Genomic DNA, 23153 nt, shown 5'->3' with positions numbered 1-23153 from the left:
TAGTACTTTGATGAAACCTCATACAATTTGTTTAATTACTTTGAGACATAGAATATTTTTTTTTTTGAAAAGTAGTTCAGCTCCAAAAGAAAAGCCCTTTTGTGCAATCAGTTACACTATTTAAGCAACAGTAGTGTTGTTGTTTCGTTTCTAAGAAAGAATTTACAAGCTAGTCACTTTACGTGGGAAGTATATCATTGATTTGTTGAATCTGGGGATAAGGTCATGTTCTCCACTCGTTTTGTACAATATTCTGAGTTTATTGCACTAGGCACCTTCTCTGTTCCATAGCTATTCATTGTTTCTTCTACCATATAAAAGAACCAACTTGTATTGTCAATGAACTTGTCCACTGCATATTTGTCCCTCCTGCATTGGCTGGTAGCAAATTTCAGATAAACCAGAGACAACAGCTATAGAAGATGAACTTAGAAGGCTAGTGCTGATAACGATCCTGCTTCGGGGAAGCAAAATCTGAACATTGTGGTGTAGGATCTTGATCTCCTCAGACACAAGGAAGAGGATAGTCTGAGGGATGAAGACTATGGATGGGTTATTGATGTTCAATTATATTTTGTTTTCCCATTGAGGTGGTACTTTCTGGCCCTGTTTGATATGTTCAGACACAAGGAGCTCTAATTAAGAGGAGGTTTAGGATGTATCTTTTCTCATCTATGGAAAGGATATATGCACTGCACGGGGGCCTAAAAACTATATACGTTTGAGATTCTTTATGTTATATAAAATGTAACTTGCAAATGTGTCTCAAAAATTTTATTTGCGCCTCAGTTAACTTTCAAAGCGTCCATACTTTGGCAGAAATACCAAAATTGAAGCTTTAATTGTCAGCTAGAGTGGTTAGCTTTTACGGTTCAGATAAAATCTGGAACCTGTGGCTGTATGTGGACTGCTTATGGTGATCAAGACACATTTAGGAGTGGAAGAGTTTTAGTACTGCAGATCCATAGATTTCAACCATCATCGGATTGGTTTTCCTGTGATAATTTGCAAGATACACCGTGACTCTCTGAAAACTCAAAATAGGAAGAACCTGTATCACAAAGTTGAATCAGTTAAAGAAAATTCATAGTTCTTTGATACAGGGTTTCATTCACTTCTTGGAAGACCGCAAGAAATGTTGGAACCATGTTATTTGTGCCCATGACACAGCTGAATTCAATGTCATATTATTTTTCCGTAAATGTATTTATCAATCATCTTTTTATTTCATATATATCAAATCGCTAAAATATATATCTATATTTTAATAAAAACTCTTAAAAATAGCAATTCAAGAAGATCGTTTACTATTCCATCCAATGCCCAAGAGAAATTGGTTTACTTCTTTTTGTCCAACTCTGGTGACTTTTTGGTTTTGCTTGGCCTGGGCCGTATATTCCACCAATTTGCGATTGAGGAAATGCCTTGCGCTGCCAAATAATGACATTCCCGGTGAAATGAACCAGTCTTAAAGTAAAACCCTCTTTAAAGTAAAACAAATAAACCAGTCTTAACACATTATATATTATGTAATGATCCATCAAAGTTTTGAGGGACTGTCTCCTTTCACTAATTCTACGACAATATGACTGCAAATACATTGTGATACCACTCGCCCAAATACATTGTCATACCATTGCAAATACATTGAAAGGGAGGTTAGGGAAGGGGGCATTTGTTGGCAGTCAGAAACAATAAAGAATGCAATGTTAATACTGTAACTATTTACAGAGCTTAGCATTATGTATAAAGCAAAACAATCTGATTGTGCACAGGTAGCTACAAGACCCGATTTTGACAACAGACCAATAGATTTTAATGCCGCCAGAACTTCCCTCATTAAATTGATAAGACGGAGTTAGTCAGTAGGTAGCAGGAGCAGCCATGGAGAAGCCAAATGCCCATTAATTCTTCATTAGATGTCAGCCTGGTACTCAGCATATCTGCAAAGTTCAAGTAAAAGAGAGAAATCTCATAATGCAGTAATAAAACACAAGAAGTCTATATTTTTCTTCACCATCTGAGAGCCTCATACGTTCTTCACCGTTTGAGAGCCTTAGGTAGTAATCTTATGTCTAATACTCGTCCAACCATAATGATGTAACAAACATTTCAAAGGTTCCTCGAAAACAACAAAATTCAAAGGTTAAAATAAGTAAATAAATAAAACTGGCATATCAACTACAAGATGAGGCTACTTCATGACATGTTTAACAGAAATATACTCAAACCGCAATTTACAAGCTAACATATTTCGGTTCCACCTAGCCCTCTTGTTTTTCCAAACACGATTTGCATGTTTCAACTTGTAAGCGTTCTCTTGTCAAAGAAAAATATTATGTCCAACATTATTCAAATCGAAATGGTTTCACATCCACCCTCAGAAAAACAAAGTAAATTGCAAAGGAAAAAGAGAGCTAATAGGAAAGCAGGAATGCAAATGGGGCATCAATGACTACAGTAATACGAATGCAAGGTAAAAGCAAACAGCAGCATAACATATTCCAGAAACAAAGTAGAGGTGAAAAAGCAGATTTGCCAAAGTGAAGAGGAGATTAAAAAATGAAAATATACAGTTCTTTGTATCACAAGGAAAGCCAGGGAATCAAATCAAAATCATTTTGCACTATGCACACGGTATAAACTGGGATACAGTAAAATCTTTAAAAGTAAGAAAGCAGATCCAGCAGGAACTGGCAACACTTTAGGCTTATTTATGATGCAGCAAACAGCAAAAATATGAACCATTCCAGCTTCTTCCCTAGACATCATGTTGCCAATACCAGAACCAGAAGATATGGCTCTAGGGGAGAGGTACAAGCGTAAATAAGGAGGAGTGAAGAAGTAGGCTTCGCTTACTCCAATAGGGCTTTCTATAACGATTCATTTCGGTTGAATCACAATTGCCTTCTTGTGCCCAAATCTACCAACTCTTCCACATATCATAAATCAGATTTCAATCGTATACTTTCAGTACAACTTTTATGTACTAAAATTCCTAAATCATTCTATGTTAACTTTCAAAACATCTTAATGAATGGAGACATTTCAAATGTTTAAAGGAAAAAAAACCACCACAGACTATTTGTGACCTATCATGGGTACCAGAGATTGGAATAATGCCACAGCTGCAGAGCTTCATGAGTTAAGACTGAAGAGGTGAGGGACTAGCTAATTCTATACAAGGTCTTTGATGCAAAGTTTATGCTTCAGAAAACTTACCATTTAATTGTATCCGCTTTACTTTTTTCATTGACACGTGAAGAACCAGAATCAGAGCTACTTTCTGTGTCCTCTTTAGTTTCATCATCAATAATCCCCTTGGCATGCAAAGAACCAGAATCAGAGCTATTTTCTTGGGTGCATTTACTTGTTTCCTCTTTACTTTTCTCATTGACATGTGAAGAACCAGAATCAGAGCTACTTTCTTTGTCCTCTTTAGTTTGATCATCAATAATACCGTTGGTATGCAAAGAACCAGAACCAGAACCAGAACTATTTTCTTGAGTGCCTGGAAGAATAAAGCTCCCAATAGACTTCCATAATCGCATCGATAGAGAAGACTGCATACCCAGGCTGCCATAAGAAAGCATTTCAATAGGCCTTGCTGAAGCTGGGTTCAACTCAGAAAATCTAAAAGCCCCTAAGATTCGTTCAGGAAGCTCTGACTCGGTCTGACTCTCAATGAGAAAAGCCAAATCAACGGTGAGAGTTGTTATGTAGCCAAAAGCCAGATGAACAATTGCATTTGCTACCATTGAAGATGCAATATCTATATCAACTTCTATAAAATTATCTCCTTGGCTATACTTGCAAGAAAGTGCCCTGCCAATTATGCATATAGCCTGCTCACCAACTGCTTTTTTAACTATCCAAGGTCCTTTAACAATATTTGCAATCATCTTTAACCTAGAAATCCTAAAATTATTATCCCCTTTCAAGAACTGGTCCACTAAAGATCCCTCTGGAAAAGAACTCATAGAGACAAAATACGCAATAGCACTAAAATTTTCCTTGCTTGGGACCTGCAGGTTGAAGGCCCAGACAAATGGTTCACCACCTGCTGGAAATTCCTCCTGTAGCACTTTCCTAACACGATGATTTGGATTGTTTAAAAGCTCCGAAAGTTTTGTAGGACCTTTAACCCAATCAAAACCTAGTGGCTTCAGAAGGTATTCACCAGCAGGCACTTTAACCCTCGTTGTAAAATAATCTGGTCCCCTTACCTTAAAAGAATCACCCAGTGGAGAAGCCCATCCATTAGAACAGTTATCTGGATCACAGAGTGGGACAGCACCTTCTGATCTAACTCTCTCTAGCCATGCAGGCTCATCATTTCCGTCAAGATTGGCCATGAGAAAAGAAAATAATCTGCTCAGAAAAATTAAGCACATGATAAGGGGATTGTAATTGTCTTTGATCTTCAACATTTGTATCAATTAAGAACAGAGTCAACATGCTGAACTTACAGGAATTAGTGACACCTAAAAAAGGTAAAAATTTACTGCAAAAATAATCCAAATTAAACACTGAAGGGGACGTTAGGCGGTAAGCCACATGCTTTGAAATGAGCCACTCTTTAGCAGGACATTTTTACTCTGTAACAAGTTTGTCTCATTTCACATGTAGCTAAAAATTTTCCAAGTATTGGGAGAGCATTTACATCATAATCTTTCAATGAACCACACATAATAAAAAATATAATAGAATAGTTTCTGATTGTTAATAGACAATAGTTTAGACCCTGAAAAATTCCTCCATCTCTTGAAAATACAACCATAAATCTCAATGCTAACACCATTTAGATTTTAAAAAAAAAAATCAACAGTTTTTTACCAAGTGGCAAAAATGCTCACTCATCATTCAGTACCTAAGAGAATTCAAAAGCCGTTTACTTTCTGTGCAAATATGGACGTCTTAGAATGTCAACTATTAATCTCCAAAAATTATACCAGATGCTAAGTTAGATAACTAGTAATTAATAATGATAGCTAGCAATCCCCAATGTGGTTGCAAAATCTAAAAGCCTCTACACCAATGTTTCTTCTTCTTTTTTTTCCCTTTTTCTTTCCTTAATTTTGGATAAAGATTCTTTTTTCTTCTATTATGAGCAAACCCACATTTTTAATAAGGTCAGCATGTACATTCCTTTTTTTCCTTCTATATAGCAACTCAGCGTCCCATAAGTACTCCATAAATTGATAATTAGAAGGATAGAAGCTCATCAATTTGCATGCAACATTAACTTCAACTCAGATATTTCACATACAAATGCCATACCCTACGGCTTTTACAAAAATATAAGTTCTGAAACTGAAATAAGGCACCATAAAATGCTAACCATTTCCTGATGAAAAAGGTTTATTTCTAGCTGCAAAACACTTGTGTAGAAGTATATGCAATAGACGCATATTTACAGGTTATTTGCAGATGTATCCTAAGCTTAATCACCAGATGGTTAATGTGCCTGTTTTTCAGATAAACAGACTTAAGAAACCTACGCCATCAATATGAGCCTAATCACCAGAAAATCAAAGGAGGCAAATTCTGAAGACAAAAGAGAAGCAATTTTTATGATTAGTCTATGAAAATCAAAGAGGTACATGCAATTTACATATATGTATGATCAATACTCAAAAGCAAAAGAATAAAAGATTATCAGTGAAACCCAGAAAAAACATCCGTTTGCTCACCTCATTATGATTCAATGAAATACAATTAACACGAAAAATAGGAAAGAAAGGACGGAGAAAAATTGATTCTTTGAGCTGAAAAATTCCATGTTAAACAAAACCCAAAGAATATTTTCAACGTCTCTTATCCGGGTTGCAAAATCGAGGCAAGAAACAGCATCACATTGAACTAACAACACAAAAAAAAATGCATAATTCCATAAAAGTCCTTGAACAGTAAAAGAAAACAAGAAAATCCAGCGAAAAATTAAGAGAGCAAAAAGAAAGTTCTGGGAAATTGCAGTACCTCGTTACGTCCGCAAATCTGGATTGGAAGTGTTTTGTATTAAAAGATTGGGGGGTTTTAAAGATGCGATTTTGTGGAAATATCTATGGAAAATGGAGTTTTCTTGTTAACGCGGTCTTTAATTTCTTTACCGGTATGTTGTTTCTTATATTACTGTCAGATGCCTCCTGATTCGTTGGATAATGATCGAAACAGGAAGGTAAGGCAAGGTGAAGATGGTGGGCTTCCTCTACTTTCAAGATTTTAATTTTTTTCGGGGGGTGAAATTTCTAATTACTGTAGCAGTCCTGATAGTTTTAATATGTTTATTTCCTTCCCCTTGCATTTCTTTCTATTCTTTTCCATTACAATCTTCCTCTAAACTGCCCCTCTTCCTCTTCTTTTGCTCTTTTCAACTCCCTCAGATTTCCAATGGTTGCAATTCATTTTCCAGTGGACAAACAGTAATCGACCACTACTGATGAAACCTAACACATTTAATCCGCCACTGGACGCCGAGTGGTTATCCCAAGCCTTCTTAGACTTGGTGATGCGAGAGGTCAAGGTTCGAATCTTGACTTCCACAAAATTTATCACAATATGTGACGGTTTACATTGATCAGTTTCGAAGGAGTTTCTACTCACATCGAGTCCTCTCCTCCTCCCCCTGAAATAAGCTAGCTCAGGTTATCGGAATTCTATCGTATCGACAAAAAAAAAATAAATAAAAACACATTTAACCCTCCATTCATTTAAATAAGTATTATATTGCTCTCAAGTCCCTTTCTATATATTTTGATAATCTCGAGTCCCTTTCCATTCACCAATACAATTAATCAATTATGGAACACCGGCCCACAACTCATGTGCAATCAAAATCCGCATCTCATAGATAATCTATACATTACTGCATTATAGACAAGTTTGCTGATCAAAAGAGACAACATTTCAACGAGGTATAATGCCTGCAAGGTGCGCCAACCTGACCCAAAACTTGGCTATACCCAATAAGTCAAGTCAATAGTCATCTACACTCTAAAGCATCTTCTGAGTAACAGAAAAAAAAAATAGTTGAATTGCACAAGTCGCCCCACTACTAATGCTTTTAATACAAGTTCGGTACAAACTGCAAGAAATGGCAAATGCAACTAGCGCTGGCCTTGTGTTCTTTCAGGGTGCGGGGAAGTACTTTTGGTTTTTGGCTTTTGTCTAAATAATTTACAGTAGGCTGTTCTTCCCACCAAGGTGAACACAAGTGTCATGATGAAAATTGCAGGAGAGTAAATCATGAGTGAACAACGTGGCAGGGGACTAGTAACTCTCCATGAAACTGGTGCTTCCATGCCAACCGATGCGAATCTTTTACCAGATTGCTTTTTCCTACAAAAATTAAGCGTGAGGCTGATCAGAAACAAGTGCAATCCTGTTATACATTCTGCTCAGGGGGGAAAAAAAAGAAAAAGAAAAAATTGTAATCCATATATATGCACTGCAGATGTGACTTCTTATTCAGAATTCAACTGATAATGCTTAATGACAACATGCGAGACACAAGTTCAAAAACATGGCAATAAATCAAGCTACTTGCACTCTACTAAGGATAAAACATTCAGAGTTTAATCTACCCGTTTGTCCAGATATGCTCATGTAAAAAAATAATGATATACTTTTGCCTAACATAAGTGCAATATAATTCATACCCCAAAAAGTCCTTAATTGACTTCCACAGATAGGCCATACTTTTGCCCCGATGATCTAAAGCAGGCTTTGTATGCTGGTCATGATCATCACCTCCAGGTATCTCTGATTAGTTAATGAAACAAAATTAATCACTGGAGTAGAGTAATTAAACTAAAGACAAACAGAGACAAGAGTTCTAAATCTGGTTCATTTACCAAAGAGAATCAAAGGGAGAGCAAATTTACCACTGGATGAAATGCTGTCCCTGGATGTTTGCCTCAGCAAAGCCAACTCTTCAACTAGTGAGCGTTCTGCATCACTAGTGTCATCATGGAAGCATGTTAAATACAGAATAACCTTGTAGTAGTCAAGACAAATATCCAATGGCGCATACCGAACAATCTAACAAAAACGCAAAGACCACAGTTTTTAGTAGCAAAACAACTTGGATTATTCATTAAATTATGCTTAACAAGATTCTTTAAAACAAATGACCAACAATTCCACTTGATCATATGAAGCAAGGCCAAAGAATAAGGAATCAAGGAGATCATAAACCAAAATTGAAGTCGCTTTTTCTCTTTGTATCAAGGAGAAAAATAAATCAAGAATCCTATATTACTGTGCCATTGAGAAGCGAATATCCTCAGAAGTTTTAAGCTTTTAAAGTAGCTCCTCTTACTTCCGTACTGATTGATGGATGTTAAAGGAAATTTTAATGTACTCAGAATCTATTATAACGATGAAAATTTTCATGTAATCAAAGCCATAGCCCTACAAAAGGGAAAAAAAAAACAATCCTGAACAAGTAGTTAACGCAAAACACAGGCCAATTGTAACATCTAGGACCGAGAAAACCAAGGGTGTATATGTTTAAAACTAGTAAAAATGCAATGAGAGACACACCTGATATCTTTCGGGATCTGAATATTTACAGCGAAGCAATGATCGCCTCGTACAGAGGGCTTATTTATATGCGGAACTCCCATGGATCGCATCTTTATTGTATCCCCAGGCTGAATTCCAGGAGGGATGTGAAGATCTCTGACACCCTCCACTGTTTTGACCTGCTCAACAAAGTATCATATAATTGTAACTATAATTGTAAATATAATTGTAAATATTCAAAGAATACTATGCATTTTCTAAAGGCGCAAAGAGTTCTCTCTCTGCTGAAGTGTATTCTGCAAAGAACTAGCTAACTGAAGGGCAAAAGAAAAGTTGCTATACACACCATCTAAGAAAGAAGATGACATTTCCACAGTCAAAGTTCACCAGTACCATATGGCAAACTTTGCCTAAAATTATAGCTATGGTTGTAACCAGAAACATTTTTGCATTGAATCGCATGAGACAGATTTCAGAAAGAAGTATTATGGATTCCATCCAGCTTTGGTGCCAAAATTACAGTGATTTACCTTGACAACGGTACCCAGAATGGCTTCAGTAAAATCAACTTTGACTTTTGAGTACAAATTGAGACCGTCCCTCTGAATCCCGTGCTTTTCTTCTATATGGAGAACAATGAAGAGGTCACCAGCTATGCCCCTAGATTAACCAAAATAAGCTTTTGTTTAAAAGACAACTACAAACTTCAAGTTCACTAGTGCAACAAGACAAAACAGGCAGGAAATAGAGTCGACTGTGAAACCAGCTAAATTTTTTAAAAACACAGTGGTGAAAAAAATTAATCATAATGGCTAAGGAAAGTCAGAACCTTAAATAAATCACACAAAGAAATTCACAATAGCTAGTTGAGGAGCTAAGAAGTGTAACTCTTTTGAGTCTCTAAATCCCCTTCCCCGACACAAAACCTAATGTCAAGTTCACTAGTGCCACAAAACAAAACAGGCAGGAAATAGAGTCGGCTGAGAAAGAAGTTAAAATTTTAAAAGAACAGTGGTGAAAAAATAAATCGTAATGGCTAGGGAAAGTCAAAACCTTATATGAAGAAATTCATAATGGCTAGTTAAGGAGTTAAGTTGTGTAATTCTTTTTGCATCCTGTTCCCTGACACCAAACTGGATAAAGAGAGAACGATATAAAGTCCTTTAGATAGTCTTTTAGAAACAGAAACAGCACAAAAACTCAAACATCCCCTATTTTCCTCAGGTAAACGAGAAAAATGAAAAGATATCACCACTGGCCTCCTACAAAACCTGAATCAATCTACAAAACAAAGCAAGGAAGAAAATTCTTGCTTGTACATTGATATAAAAAATCTCAATGTCTATGCCAAGCACAATTCAGATTTCCTAACTCCCCACAATAGGTACAGCTCCACAATATTATATCCTGTATAACTTTATTCCCAAAAAAAAAAAAAGCTTGCACCTTTTACAAGATCTTATAAGCAGGAAATATAACTAAATTTTAAGCAAATACCTTTTGTTGTCAATATTTCCCTCTCCTTGAACTTGCATTGTTGCTCCATTATCAATACCAGGTGGAATCACTATGTTAATTCTTCTTTTTGACTGTATCCGACCATTGCCACCACATGTTAGACAATGGTCTGTGATTATCTTACCAACACCCCCACATTTTGCACATGTAGACACCTAGAGATATCATATATTTCCACAGCATGTCAAAAACGGCTTGAAGATAACAGGAATTTTACAAATAGAAGCATGGTGTTTCTTAGCTGGAACTTAGTTTAGATGTATGACAACCATTAGACTGAAAGGATACGTTCTAAACAAACTGACCAGTTGAAATAATGATAGAGAAGACTTTTTATCCTCTAATGCATACATCACAATTACAACAATTACTTGAACAAAATACCTGAGACATTATTCCGAAAGGTGTTTGTTGAGTTTTAGCCACTCCACCTCTACCTCCACATGCATTGCATATTTTTATACTATTGCTGGTTTTTGCACCTGTACCACTGCAATCATTGCATGTCTCTAACGAAGGTACTTCGATTTCTCGCTGACTTCCAAAAATTGATTCCTCAAAACTCATATACAGATCGTATCTACAATATAAAAGTCACGCAATCAACATTTTAGTTCTCCTTCTTTAAGTAAAGACTAAATCAACATAGACATTGCCGAACAAGAAAGCATCATCTACAGCAAACAGTATTTACCTTCAACATCGCTTTGATAAGTTAGAAATAGACATTAAATCAGAACCATAAACCCCAAAACTAGATCATAAAGGCTGGTGGCAAAAGCAAACATAGAGAATTTACAGTGGCAGAAAGATACCTAATGTCAAGATCTTGACGGCTCTTGCTTCTAAAACTGAAATTGAAACCCCCTGGTTCACCACTTCCTCTGAAGAAACTGCTCGACTCACCAAAATATTCAGAAAAGATTTCGAAAGGATCCACCTAAAAAACCAAAAAATCAACTATTAATAAACCATATAAGACCAAACAACCCACTTTCAATGTCAAGAAAAGTAAATGTTCTAAAGCAATGTAACAACATAAAAACAGGAACTTACTCCTTGCGAACCACTAGTGGAACCAACAAAATCTCCACGTAAACCTGCCTCACCAAAGCGATCATATGCAGACCTTTTCTCATCATCTGATAACACCTACACATAGAAACTACATTTTAACACCCATAAAGAACCCTTAAATTGGACAGCAGAACGGAAGAATCCGGTGTAAGCATTTCAGCGCTAGTTAAACGTTCAAATCAAAATACTCGGACCTCAATGCAAATTCACTACAATCTTTTGAACTGAATATTCCAAAAACAGAAGCAGACGCACCTCATAAGCAGCACTAATCTCTTTGAACTTGTCTTCAGCACCTGGCTTTTTATTCACATCAGGATGATACTGTTTTATCCGATCAACAATTCAGGCAATACAATCGAACAATTTAAAATTGCAAACTTTTACTATTAATATAGAAATTAAAAATAAATAGAAACAGATTAAGCAAAAAAGATTGAACCTTGCGGGCGAGTTTGCGATAGGCAGCTTTGATGTCTTGCAAGGAAGCATTTTTACTGACGCTGAGAACCGAGTAGTAATCGGGAGTCTTGGCAGCAGCTCGGGCTATGACAGGGCTTAAACGACGGCGTCTGGGACTGAAGCTGTAGAATAGATTAATGGGAACGTTAGATGATGAAGAGGAGGAGGACAATTTGAGGGATTGGGTTTTGGGGGAAGTGAAATTTGGATAAAAGCTCGGGTTAGAAAAGGTGTTGTTGGTTGGATTGGGTTTTGGAGTTACTGCCAATTGCATTGCATTGATTTTTGGGAGAGAAGAGGAGGGATTGCGTTTTGGAGTTTTGGGGAAATTTTAGGTGGGTTTTAGGAGGGTTCTTGATAGACACTAAGTATGAGATATCAAGTTACACAGCGTTATGCAAAGCAAAATTATCTTGAAGGCGTGATTCTTAGGAAGTTGCATCCTACTCAATCAATGAGGAGATCGGGCGAGTGGACCACAAAACTCTAATTTTACGTGTAAGTACATTCCTAGAATTATTTTCAACCATTTAAACAGCTAAATGTGATTGAGACAATTCTTGGGATCCATTCTTCCCAATTCGTGCCTCAGAGCTAAATCGTGAAAATGAAACTGTATTTGCATGTATGACCTTCATTCAACTCTAATCCCTTCCATAGGATCTTTCTTTCTTGATCCTGCTGAGCCCACCTTCGGAGTCAGCTTTCTTTCTTGATCCTACTGAGCCCACCTTCGGAGTCAGAACACACAGTGATCACCGTGCGATGCTTAAAGATGAGAGTAGCCATCCTAGACGTTTTACTCAATCTACTTCTCTAGAAGCGATCCATGGGTTTTTGCAGACCAGCATGCAATAGCTGGTGGAGTGGGCAATTGTAAACTTTTAAGTTACGCATGGCTAGAGCAAATCCAAGGACAGAAAGGATCAACACGTTCAGTTTTTAAGAGAACAATAATTCATTTACAAGCGGTCAAGCATTTACCAAGACTACTTAGCTGAACCAAAATGAGAGACTACATTCCATGCCCTTACGCAGGGCTTTACAAGATCTAGTTGTCCATGTAACTCTAGTGATCCCAACATGTGGCTGGTAGAAGAAGTTCTTGGCTAGGAGAAGCTTCTCATCCACCTCGTTTGTCTGCTTTCCGAAGTCTGTCCATCAAGTAATGTGCCACTGATTCATATCCCATCTCCCTTGCTATGTTTTAATCCAGCAGAAAAGGCAAAAAATTACTTCCGCATCACTATATGCAGTAACAAGTTTGGGTGCCAAAAGCACTGATCAAGAATAAAGTCTTGTGTTCAAACCTTTGAAAATAGCTATCCCAGTTGGTGCCATGTTGCGCTTCTTCAAGCAAAAGGAGCTGTAACATAAGAACACATCAGGAGAATTTCAGGTCCACAATGGCTTAGCAACATACATGCTGCAATGGCAAATACAATGTAATCACGTGCCAGAAGTCTCCTGCTGTACCTGTTACATATCCAATATGGTTTAGTTCCTTTTTCTTCAACGCAGTGAGGGCACATCCACTCTTGATTTGCTCTGACATCCTCAATTTCTTGCAAAGACCATGATACTAGAGCTTCAGTTCTAATAATACAACACCCTCCAAGTCATATTTGATTAATGCCACGCAAGATACAGAAGTAAACTATGACTATGCATGTATCAGCATCCAAATGCTTCGTCAAAGGTGTCAATTAAGGTGGTCATAAGAAGCCTGAATCAATTTAGTTATCTCCAAATTACAAAGCTGAGATTTCCAGCTCTACTTTGTGTATTAGCATACCTTCACCATATCTGACCTTGAGACAAGCTCGACAGAGAACACCATTGCTCGAGTGACAAACCGAGCAATCTGTCTTCCCTGCACCAGAATGAATGATTTTCACTTGGCAAATTTTACAAAAGTAACTTAATTATACAAAAACACTTAGTATTTCATCAAGCAACTAACCTATGCATGGCTGGTCCATGTCTAGATCACCACATCTTCTGCAATCTTCTTCACCACACAATTTCTTTTGCCTGCATTTGTTATTTGACAGTGGCAAATAGCTTATCGCTCTATATGTGATGGAAATAATACCAATACTGGAATATAACCAGAATGAAGTGTGGTAATGTTTAGAACCAAATAATTAAGCATAAATCCACATTCTTAGCCAAGGTTAGCAACTGAAAGCACCAATAGCTCTATAGAGAGAAATATGAGAGGGAGAGAGAGCTTAAGCTTAGAGGAGTATCGGGCTGAGTTTCACTATCTTCTGCTTAAACGGGGCAACTCATCGGATAGTTGCTAAGTTCATGTGAGACTACATAGATCATGCCACTCAGGTGCTCGTTTGTGGCAAAAATATACGAGGAATAGATACTTAATAGATACTTGAATCAGTTCAAGACAGCATATCTAGACAATCATCATCTTCATTTGATCAGCACTTTCTTTTCCTTCTATATTCTTCACTTTTTAGTAGTACACTAAATATTTATACAAAGGAACCAACTAGCTAACCTGCAGAAATGGCAGCAAATACCGTAAGTTGGATCATACAAACTTCCCCTCCCTTTACTCGAGCAACGCCGCGCCAAAGCATCCGGGGAAAGCCGCCCAATTTCACCCCTTTTCACCCTCATTAATGGTGCATTTGCAGGCCTCTTCTTCTCACCATCATCTTCAACATCACTAAGCTGGGAAAGCCCACTTTCCCCTGAAAATTGAAAACCAACCCACGAGATTGTAAAATTACACATCCAATCCAATTATCCAAGAGTCAAAACAAACAGTCCTAATATTCCTTGATATAAACCTTTAACTGATAATTCCGAGATGCATGATTTCCCTTTGAGACGATTCGAACGGCGCAAAGGGGTGGAGGAATAATCAACTTTATGCCATTTTCTTTTCCCAGATTTTGCTGAGGAGGTAAGGGATCGAAGTTCTGATACAGCTTTTTGAACTCCCAAAGAAGCTAACCGAGCCTTTTAAAACCAAAGAATTGAAATGAAGTAACTTAAAATCAGTTCAGTAACTGACGACTCGAAAAATGGTTAAAAAGATGGAGAAATAAAGAACCTGGTTTTCCAAAATGCGAGCTTTTCTGAGGCTTTCATAATCAGTTTTGGCTCGGAGCCTTCCCATCCTTGAGAAGGAGGGGATTAGGTTCAATGGTGAAACGCTGGTGTCTTCTTAATTTGGGGGCTTTAAGGTTTAAGGGCAGAAGCGGCAAATGCGTGCTAATTTGGTTTGGGGGTAGGGAGGTAGCCGTTGGTGACACATATCAAAATTTTGAACTGTGTTCTCGGGAGCGAGCCACATATGGTCTTGCATGCCCTGAGACGAATACAGCCGTTTATTCTTACATGCCCCCATCATAGGCATGATTTAAAGTCGCGGTTACGGTTGCGGTCCGAACCGTTTCATATTAATCTCGGCATATTGGTCACGGACTCAGTTAGTCGCAAATTTTGAAGCATTTAATATTTTAAAAATTGTGAATAATATTCAAAAATATGCTAAATAAAAATAATAAAAAATTAGCAAAAGAAAATCTGTAAAATATAAATTTGTGATTTGATTCGGGTAGACTCAACCTAGACTATCCTTATTGGAAACTTCTCGACCGAGTTCTCGGTGATTCAGCCGATTTCTCGGCGATTCATGTATCTCTAAGTCATCGTGTCCTGGTATCAAAATGGAGAGGTCCGTTCCGGTAATAACTCGACCGAGTCATCTCTTTTTCAGCCAAGACTTTTGAACCATGATCATAGGTTGCTCAGGAGCGAGCACTTACGGGTATTTTTGTCGACACAACCCTTGTATTGACAACAAATTCAAACACACGTTGAGAGGCCAACTTGTATCTGCAACAACTTTATGTTCCTGTACTATAATTTTGGAAACTTTTACGTTTCTATATTGTGATTTTGGCATTTCAAGATTGGCAGATTATAGAAGGCATTAATCTAACCAAATAAAGGCATTAATGGAGACTGGGATGGAACACAAGCTTTGTGTAACCTGCAAATGTCTGAGTCACTATTGATATTACTCACACAAGGGACTTTGTTTATTTATTTTGGTAAATAAACAAGAGATTTCATGTACTTGGTGAGATAAGACACAAGGTGACTGACTACCTTCCATTGCATGGACCAAAGTCAAGATCTTTGCTTTATTTACATTCAGATGTCTAAGCTGAAAACAAAACCAAAAACTATTGATAGAAAAGGATCAAAGAAAAAATAGAAACTCCTGATAAACCTTCAATGCGAGTTGGGCTTAGTTTCTAGCACTTATAGGAGGACATAAGCGTGATGATATCACTTACGATCACGAGGGCTAATAGACTTCAGGAAAGGCATTTTGGTTTTATCTTCCAGTCTTGAATGATGAACTCTCAGTATGCATCACATACTTCGGAAAGTATATATATGAAGCGAAGGCAATATGAACTTGTCAACTTCAATAAAGGAAACAGAAGAAGCTTGACAAGCTCCACTAGGAAATGGTGAGTGGAAGATGGTGGAGCTGATTAACCATTAAGAAATGGCAACTCAGTCATTTAAGCAGATTGGACAAGGTTGATGTTTTTTCTTGTTTGCAGGTTTCAGCTACAATACCAGGTTGTATCTAAAGGTGGTGTTGCTAACACGGTGTTGAATCTGTAGTCCACCGATGAAAGAAACACATCAAGTTCTCATTCAGTCTTGGTGTGCTTTGCAGTCACATCCGATAACAAGTACAGAGATTTACAGAGATGTATTGTAATCAGCAAACTTAGTACGTAGGAGACAACCTTAAAAGAATGAATGAATTTGAATGAATAAAAGAATGGATTTGAACCTTTGTACATCTCTAAATCCTCCTCCTCCTCCTCCTACTTCTCTATGAACTAGCTAGATATTTCTAAGCAACTCAGCTTTGTGGTTGCTCAGAATTTCGAAGTCCTACACAAGTGGAACAAGTGCCCTTTGACTGCCTTTGTACGCATTAGTGCCTTTTAACATGTAGTACATACATTGGCAATGGTCATCTCTAACCTTGATCCCAAAGAGCTTGAGCTGCTGAAAGATCGGAGCTGAGATATGCTTAAAGAGGTTGTTTAGGCCACGAATCCGAATTGTTTCCATTGACTAACACAGATTCTTCAATTTCTGCCACCCTGCCAATTTTGGATTCTAGAGTTCTCAACCAATCCTAATAAATTGGCATCAGGCATCCAGGCTCCTAGATTTTAACTAGACTAACAAGGTAACGCCACGATCAACATCCTCATCTCCAATTTGCGCTATCCTACCAATTCTTGATTCTTCAGTAGAACAAGGTGGCAGTGGTAGGTTAAAGATCATGCGTATACAGCATTCATCTTCCGTTCCTTGAAGAAATGTAAGTTGACCAAAGGAACAATTAATGTCCTCGTTTTGTCCACTCAGAGCTGGTCTGCCAAATTTTGGCTCTTCATTTCTCAATAGATCTGATAAACTAGGAGTCCGCTCTTCCCTTGCATTCTCCTGTTTGGAAAGAAAGCAATCCAATGCCTCCTTCATCCACTCATGAGCACATAGTATTCTTGCTTCATTAGCAGACAGCTGTACCACAAAATAAATCACAAGATCAGAAACCTGATTCAGCCTGCCAAATTCAACCCTATCATTCAATCATCATAATAAACATAGAAATACAACTCTTCTCTGAACTTACCCATATGCGTTGACGAACATCTTTCTCAGGCCAGCAGTCTAATTCCTCTGTGACCCGAAAAGCCAACATATGACCTTCGTGGGATGCGTCTTGGCTCTTGCTCTTGAATGTCCAAACTCCCAAATTATCCTGCAATAACATGTAATGCATAGAAATTAGAGACTTGCTTATGAATCAATGCATATTCGGATATTCATGATCCCAATTCAAGAGATATATACTTGCAAACACTCACCTCAACATGCCCAAGTACCCCAGCTTCTTCCATGGTCTCTCGCATAGCAGCCTGTTCAATGGTTTCATCAAGCTCCCAACCACCCTGATAATTCAATAGCATAAAAAACAAAAATGTCAACTAGCGAATAGTCATAAGTTTCAATAATTGCATTTCTCATATTCAACAACCAAAAAACAATAAACATGTGGAACTACACATATGCACATCACTTAAAAAAATTTACCTTAGGAAACATCATTCTTGGACTCTTCTGTGAGCTGATCAATAGGAATTCTAATTCACTGCTTAACTTCCCATGAACAGGGGCAGCCCTGTGAGTTTTCCTGAATCTATATGGAATGCATCTGCAAGTTATCAGATCAAAGTAAGATTATAGAAACAATACAAAAACATCACAATCAAGACTTTGAAAAAAAAGAATTACTAAAACAGTATCAGGTCTCCCTTCTCCCCTTTCCCATCAATTTCCTCTCCAGCCATAAAAAATTGAAAACAACTTGATCGTAGAAAATTCAAAAAGGGGAAAGGTTTCGAAGAAGATTCCAAAACTTTCCCAATTCCTTGGATAAACCACTCCAAGAAATGAAATCCCACAAATATTTCACTCAAAATTTCAAATCCCACATGAAAATTTTCTTCATTTCCATTTTCCCAGCAAGATTTAGCTTCAAATTACACCAAAAGAAAAGGAAAAGGATGAATACACACCCAACAACTTGACGACAGCCCTCAAAATTATATCTTTGCAGGTCTCTTCCAGTGCGAGAAGGCATTGAAACCAACTTCTTGATTTGCATGATGATTGAATACTCAAAAAATCTCGTTTTTTCTCCCAAGGAACTACTTACAAGGAAAAGGGATCTTCCTACTTTCCCACGAAAGAAGAAAGGGACAAAGAAACAAGGCACCTGATATATTTAGGAGCTGAATTTCCGTTAAACCGTTAAAACAACTAATATTCTCTGGCAAACAAACTCAACTGAATTGCCGGCTTTGAATTTTGATTTGTGAATGTTGCTGCAATTTCTTGCAAAGGGTAGATCACTAGATTGTGGATAAGAAATGGTTGGGCTGTCCAGTCCTTTAATAGAGAAAAGGGGCAAAGAAAATTACACCTAATGTAAAGTATGGTCAATGATTAGTTGTATTTTCTGGGAAGAAGGCGTGAGGTGATTTTATAGTACGACGCGGTTGCGTCGCTTTCGATTTCGACAGCCCCATTATGGACGTCCCGTGTCGTGTCGTGTCGCTTATGTGGATCCAAAATTCTTACATATGACATCTATCTTTACATAGACTTTAGCCCATAAAATATTACCATGCCGTACGAAGTTAGGAAGTTTGGATGGCTCGATTAGGCCATCAAATTGGTGCCCTAGTTGTACAATATATATATATATATATGTGTGTATATATATATATATATTTTTTTTGAGTGAATTTACATAGAAGCAAATGAAGTAGCACATCATCTAAAACAAAATCTAATTACTTTCGGTATGGAAGGAATGAGATTTAAGAAATGAATAGAAAAGAAAAGAGGATTTAAACTCAAAAATTTCTAATTTGTGAGGTCTCAAATTGTGCAAGTTATTTACTATAAAAGAAAAATGAAGAAGAGGAAGAGAGAGAGAGAGAATATTATGCATGCGAGTGTTCTTTTTCTCTTTAGTAAGAAAAATTTTAGGACGAGAAGAAATTCACTTCGTTCTAATATCTAGGCATTATAATAGTTACCAATAGCACTTTATTTGGAAGGAGGGATTCAAACCTAATTACTTCCAACACAAGGGCCAAGTTCTTAAAAATTAAGCAACAATACATTACATTAGTGAACACCATGCAAGATGTAACGACGGGACTATGAATTTTCTCGATCTGTACAATCTGTAATTGGCAAGAACATGTCACTTATAGTATGTGAATCAAATATACGCATGTACAAGAGTCTTGCACTTTAGGTGTTGTAAATATTTTTCTTACTTTCTCAATAATACTTTGCATATATATATATATATATATATATATATATATATATATATATATATATATGCATGAGTTCAAACTTGTTTAGCTATTCAAATTTGCTCAGTGAAATTTTAAACTTGAGTTTTAACTGCACCAACTTGTGAAAAGCTCAAAAGCGCTTAATTCATTTATTTAGGTAAACAAAAAAAAAAGGAAGGAGGGATGACAAAACAGAAAATAGTAGTCATATAGTAGGAGGTCGATGACATTTTCGTGGATTATATTGGGGAACACATGATTATGAAAAATGAGTCATTTTACTTAAATATTGCGTGGAATAAATTGAAGGGCGAACATAACGTATACGTGAGTGTGGCATGCGTAGTACACTAATAAATAAATAAAAAATAAAAATTGGGTACATGTGACTTGGACTCTGACTCGACCGAGGAATGATTGTGCTAACGCACTCGGTTTCTGTTTTTTTTTTTTTTTTAATTTTAATTTTCCGGCTGGTGGTTCAAAGTTCAAACTCAGTGGCGACCCAAATTCAACTCGGTTTTCCAGTGGTTTAAACACGGTTTCCGGTTTCAACTCGCACGAGTTAATTAGACCTCGAGACTGGTTCAGCAGCAATGTGCTAAATTTGTTGCTCATGGATAAACTTGTAAATTACTCTCACCGAGAAATTGGTTTGATGCAACGCAACTTTTGATTCGTCGCCTTCTAGTGGACGTTGTGGGACACGGGTTTCTGGCGTTGCATCAGTAGTGGTTACCCGTCACTGTATATGGGGAGAGGGATGGCAGCAGGCAGCATATTATATTGTATTATAGTCTTTTGTTGACAATCAATCACCACCGTGTGAATATTAGTTGAATTTGGGCTTAAATCATTCTGGTGACAGGAGGATGTGGCTAAGAAGCGGGTTCCAGTTAAATTCGTCCAGGTCAGCTCCCAAATTAATCACTTATTAATAACGAAGAATGTGTATAGAAGAAAAAAAAAATGACAGTCGTACTTTTCCAGATTTACCATTGACACTTTTAAGAGATTTTTATTGGAGGGGTGGCTCATTTTAACATGAACCCACCTTTGGATCGTTTCCTGCACTCGAATGAGTTTAGAACTATTATTGTCAAACTGCGGTAACTTTCGAACGCAAACGCCATGGGTGAGGGCACTTGCCATGCATTTGGTACACACAAAACGCCTAATTAAAGCAGCGCGGTTTGATAATTCAATTTAGCACTTAAGTTTAAGGAATTCAAATCTTAAAATATTCAGACTGTTGTTTGATAACTGAAAATTGAACATCTGAATTAATTAAGTGACGTTGAATTTTCTAGGCAAAACTTACTCTTAAAATTAAGTGATAAACTGTTCACTTATTACTGAATATGATACGCATTCAAATGTGATTTAATACTTAACAATTCAATAACTTAATGGATTCGGATTTCAATTCTCAGACTTCAGTTTTATCAAACGCATTCTAAGTGTCTTAAATTTTGATGGATTCCCCTTCCTAATGAGATAATTAATGCATTCTTCTCAGCCCAATTGACCGTATAATAACTAGTGACTCTGTTGTCAATACACTGTTGAATAAAGCGAGACAGACACAAGCACAATAGTTAGTTTAACTAGTTAGTTTAACACGAGCTAAACTAGTTAGTTAGTTTAAAAGCTAGTTAGTTTAAACTAGTTTGGCTTGTGTTAAACTAACTAGTTTAACTAACTATTTTGACACTTGGGATCCTCAGTGACATGTTTTCTATGCCAATCTAATGCCACCAATAGTGTTGCGCCAAATGTCATGTTATTATTTAAACTTGCGTTAAACCAAGCCAAGTTGAATTATTAAAAAATTAAAGTGTAAATAATAATTCAACTTTTAATAATTCAACTTGGCTTGGTTTAACGCAAGTTTAAATAATAACAAGACACTTGGCGCAACACTATTGGTGGCATTGGGTTGGCATAGAAAACATGTCACCGAGAATCCCAAGTGCTATTTTGCTTGTGTTTGTCCCGCTATATTCAACACTGTGAATGTATTTGTCTCCTAACAAGAGAACTTCAAGAATCAAGCGAACTCATCAGGTAATTTAGTATAGTTGGAAGTGATATGAGATGCATTTCAGCACAGGACAGGAAGATAAGAATTAAGAAACAGTCAGCTTTTGGATTTGGATAATTGCGTGCCGACGACATTCAAAGAAAAGTCCAAAAACCACACATTCCACACGCAGTAAGGTACATTCATGCACATCTCTGATTGTTGCACAGTTTGTATGCTGCAACGCTTACAAGAAGAAGTAAGTGTGCTTCTTTTTTTTTTTTTTTTTTCGATGATAACTATTGTATAACAGTATTCTATTCTATATTAGAGATGAATAAAAGTCTGAAGAGACTTGTATTGAGAACTAGCAAGTACACAAATTTTACTAGACTAAAAGGGTGCTCTGACATCACTTTTAAATTTTTTTTCCTTACAAGTAAAATTTAAACCCTCATCTAGCAATGCAAAAAGGAATTTAAGTTCCACTTGGTGGTCACTAAGCGAGGCTTAGTGGTTAAGAAGCGTGCTTGAATGGATATCGATGTGTGTGTGTATATATATATAGAAACCTGAAACGACATCATGTAAGGCAGTAATTTCTAATTTGTACGCAAAGTTGGAGGATGACAGGAGAAAATTGATTATTGCCCACTGGAATCTAGAATCATATCCGACGCTGACAAGAATAAAGGGTTGGAAAGGATGATGATCTAAAATGTGGACCGCTACCTCTGAGCAAGTTGTTCAGCATCCACGGAATAGATGGCCAATCATGCATTGTATGTTTTCTGACTTTTCCTTTTCATTTTGTCTTTGTGGGGTATCTATTCCCTTCATCACTTGCTAGCATATTCTTTCGTGGAGGATATCAGTCCACGTCCACACATCTCTAGATTTTTCTTGTTCTTTCTTTCATTCTCTTGCCATCGTCCAGGGTGCGGGAGCTTTCATTTATTTTAGGGCAAATTATCTGATTGGCCCTTTAACTCTTTGTCCAGGTAAAATTAAGCTCCTCAACTATTTTTTGATGACTTTAAACCCTTGAACCTGTAAAAGTGGAAAATCGTGGCCCTTTTATCCAATTTCTCCGATTTTGCAACCGGAGGACCAATTCACACGCATGCAAGTGTGCTTCTTCAAAGGGCATTTTTGTCCGCCTGTTCTAAACAAAAAGGGCACAACTCCTTCCTCCTTCTTCTTCTTCTTTTCTTTCTTCTTTCTTCTTCCCGCTGCCTCTGTTTTGCTCTGTGCCGCCGCCCGTGCTCGCCGCCAGCTCCAAATCGATCTCGCGCTTCGCTCTCCCCACCACCAGCTCGACATCACTCCAGACGCCACCTCTGCCCCAGCTAAACTCTTCCGCCACCAGATCTGCTGCTCCCACGAACCCCCTGCATCTGCTGCTGCTCCTCTGCCGCTGACCAGTCGCGCGCCGCCATCTCACCAGCAACCCCAGCCGGCCGCGCCCCAGCCTCTGTGCCGCCGCCGCTCACTCCCAAAGCCACAGTCGCGAGCCCCCTCTCCCTTCGCGCGAGCAGCCCGCCGCCATTTCGCTCGACTGAACCCATCGCGCGCCCCCATCGCACGCCATT

At 37.6% G+C, this 23153-nt stretch overlaps 4 protein-coding genes across 6 annotated transcripts; all 4 read right to left on the bottom strand.

Annotated features, from left to right (window-relative positions):
* Positions 1 to 1586: 1586 nt before the first annotated feature.
* LOC113738462 (protein ENHANCED DISEASE RESISTANCE 2-like) lies at positions 1587 to 6196 on the bottom strand. 2 transcript variants are annotated; one of them, XM_027265667.2, is made up of 3 exons: positions 5980 to 6196; positions 3223 to 4371; positions 1587 to 1943 (listed from the first exon to the last, which is right to left on the bottom strand). In XM_027265667.2, coding segments are annotated over exons 2-3 (1134 nt in total). In that variant the 5' UTR covers positions 4356 to 4371; positions 5980 to 6196; the 3' UTR covers positions 1587 to 1942. The 2 variants fall into 2 exon arrangements, with proteins under 2 accessions (XP_027121468.1, XP_027121467.1); XM_027265666.2 differs by lacking the exon at positions 5980 to 6196 and adding an exon at positions 5694 to 5948.
* A 629-nt stretch (positions 6197 to 6825) lies between these two features.
* On the bottom strand, positions 6826 to 12358 carry LOC113738414 (uncharacterized). 2 transcript variants are annotated; one of them, XM_027265604.2, is made up of 11 exons: positions 11564 to 12358; positions 11377 to 11445; positions 11101 to 11196; positions 10860 to 10984; positions 10429 to 10624; positions 10024 to 10199; positions 9057 to 9186; positions 8545 to 8705; positions 7884 to 7957; positions 7659 to 7761; positions 6826 to 7338 (listed from the first exon to the last, which is right to left on the bottom strand). In XM_027265604.2, the coding sequence occupies exons 1-11, from the start codon at positions 11855 to 11857 to the stop codon at positions 7107 to 7109; spliced, it is 1656 nt and encodes a 551-aa protein (XP_027121405.1). In that variant the 5' UTR covers positions 11858 to 12358; the 3' UTR covers positions 6826 to 7106. The 2 variants fall into 2 exon arrangements, 1 of the variants encoding a protein (XP_027121405.1); XR_003460143.2 differs by lacking the exon at positions 6826 to 7338 and having other exon boundaries at positions 7658 to 7761; positions 7884 to 8040.
* A 140-nt stretch (positions 12359 to 12498) lies between these two features.
* LOC113738415 (uncharacterized) lies at positions 12499 to 16124 on the bottom strand. Its single transcript, XM_027265605.2, has 8 exons — positions 14666 to 16124; positions 14400 to 14571; positions 14105 to 14300; positions 13547 to 13617; positions 13379 to 13456; positions 13060 to 13147; positions 12894 to 12949; positions 12499 to 12783 (listed from the first exon to the last, which is right to left on the bottom strand). The coding sequence occupies exons 1-8, from the start codon at positions 14729 to 14731 to the stop codon at positions 12707 to 12709; spliced, it is 804 nt and encodes a 267-aa protein (XP_027121406.1). The 5' UTR covers positions 14732 to 16124; the 3' UTR covers positions 12499 to 12706.
* Positions 16125 to 16389: 265 nt separating this feature from the next.
* On the bottom strand, positions 16390 to 18686 carry LOC113739732 (nudix hydrolase 17, mitochondrial). The gene is made up of 5 exons (XM_027267040.2): positions 18240 to 18686; positions 17755 to 17875; positions 17529 to 17612; positions 17294 to 17422; positions 16390 to 17181 (listed from the first exon to the last, which is right to left on the bottom strand). The coding sequence occupies exons 1-5, from the start codon at positions 18326 to 18328 to the stop codon at positions 16831 to 16833; spliced, it is 774 nt and encodes a 257-aa protein (XP_027122841.1). The 5' UTR covers positions 18329 to 18686; the 3' UTR covers positions 16390 to 16830.
* Positions 18687 to 23153: the final 4467 nt, after the last annotated feature.

This window comes from Coffea arabica, chromosome 4c (genome assembly GCF_036785885.1).
Source record: "Coffea arabica cultivar ET-39 chromosome 4c, Coffea Arabica ET-39 HiFi, whole genome shotgun sequence".
Classification (NCBI taxonomy): Eukaryota; Viridiplantae; Streptophyta; class Magnoliopsida; order Gentianales; family Rubiaceae; genus Coffea; species Coffea arabica.
The sequence above is the reverse complement of the archived record's forward strand: the minus strand, read 5'-3'. Positions and strand labels throughout refer to the sequence as shown.

Coding starts and splice junctions, on each gene's coding strand:
- LOC113738414 (XM_027265604.2), bottom strand. CDS start 11,857: ATGCAATTGGCAGTAACTCCAAAACCCAATCCAACCAACAACACCTTT. Junction 8,706..9,056: donor TTCTGGGTACCGTTGTCAAG/GTAAATCACTGT, acceptor TTTGTTGAGCAG/GTCAAAACAGTGGAGGGTGT. Junction 7,339..7,658: donor TCAATTAAGGACTTTTTGGG/GTATGAATTATA, acceptor TAATTTTTGTAG/GAAAAAGCAATCTGGTAAAA.
- LOC113738415 (XM_027265605.2), bottom strand. CDS start 14,731: ATGGGAAGGCTCCGAGCCAAAACTGATTATGAAAGCCTCAGAAAAGCT. Junction 14,572..14,665: donor CTCGCATTTTGGAAAACCAG/GTTCTTTATTTC, acceptor TGGTTTTAAAAG/GCTCGGTTAGCTTCTTTGGG. Junction 13,457..13,546: donor CATGGACCAGCCATGCATAG/GTTAGTTGCTTG, acceptor ATTCTGGTGCAG/GGAAGACAGATTGCTCGGTT.
- LOC113739732 (XM_027267040.2), bottom strand. CDS start 18,328: ATGCAAATCAAGAAGTTGGTTTCAATGCCTTCTCGCACTGGAAGAGAC. Junction 17,876..18,239: donor GGCTGTCGTCAAGTTGTTGG/GTGTGTATTCAT, acceptor GATAACTTGCAG/ATGCATTCCATATAGATTCA. Junction 17,182..17,293: donor ATGTTCGTCAACGCATATGG/GTAAGTTCAGAG, acceptor TTTGTGGTACAG/CTGTCTGCTAATGAAGCAAG.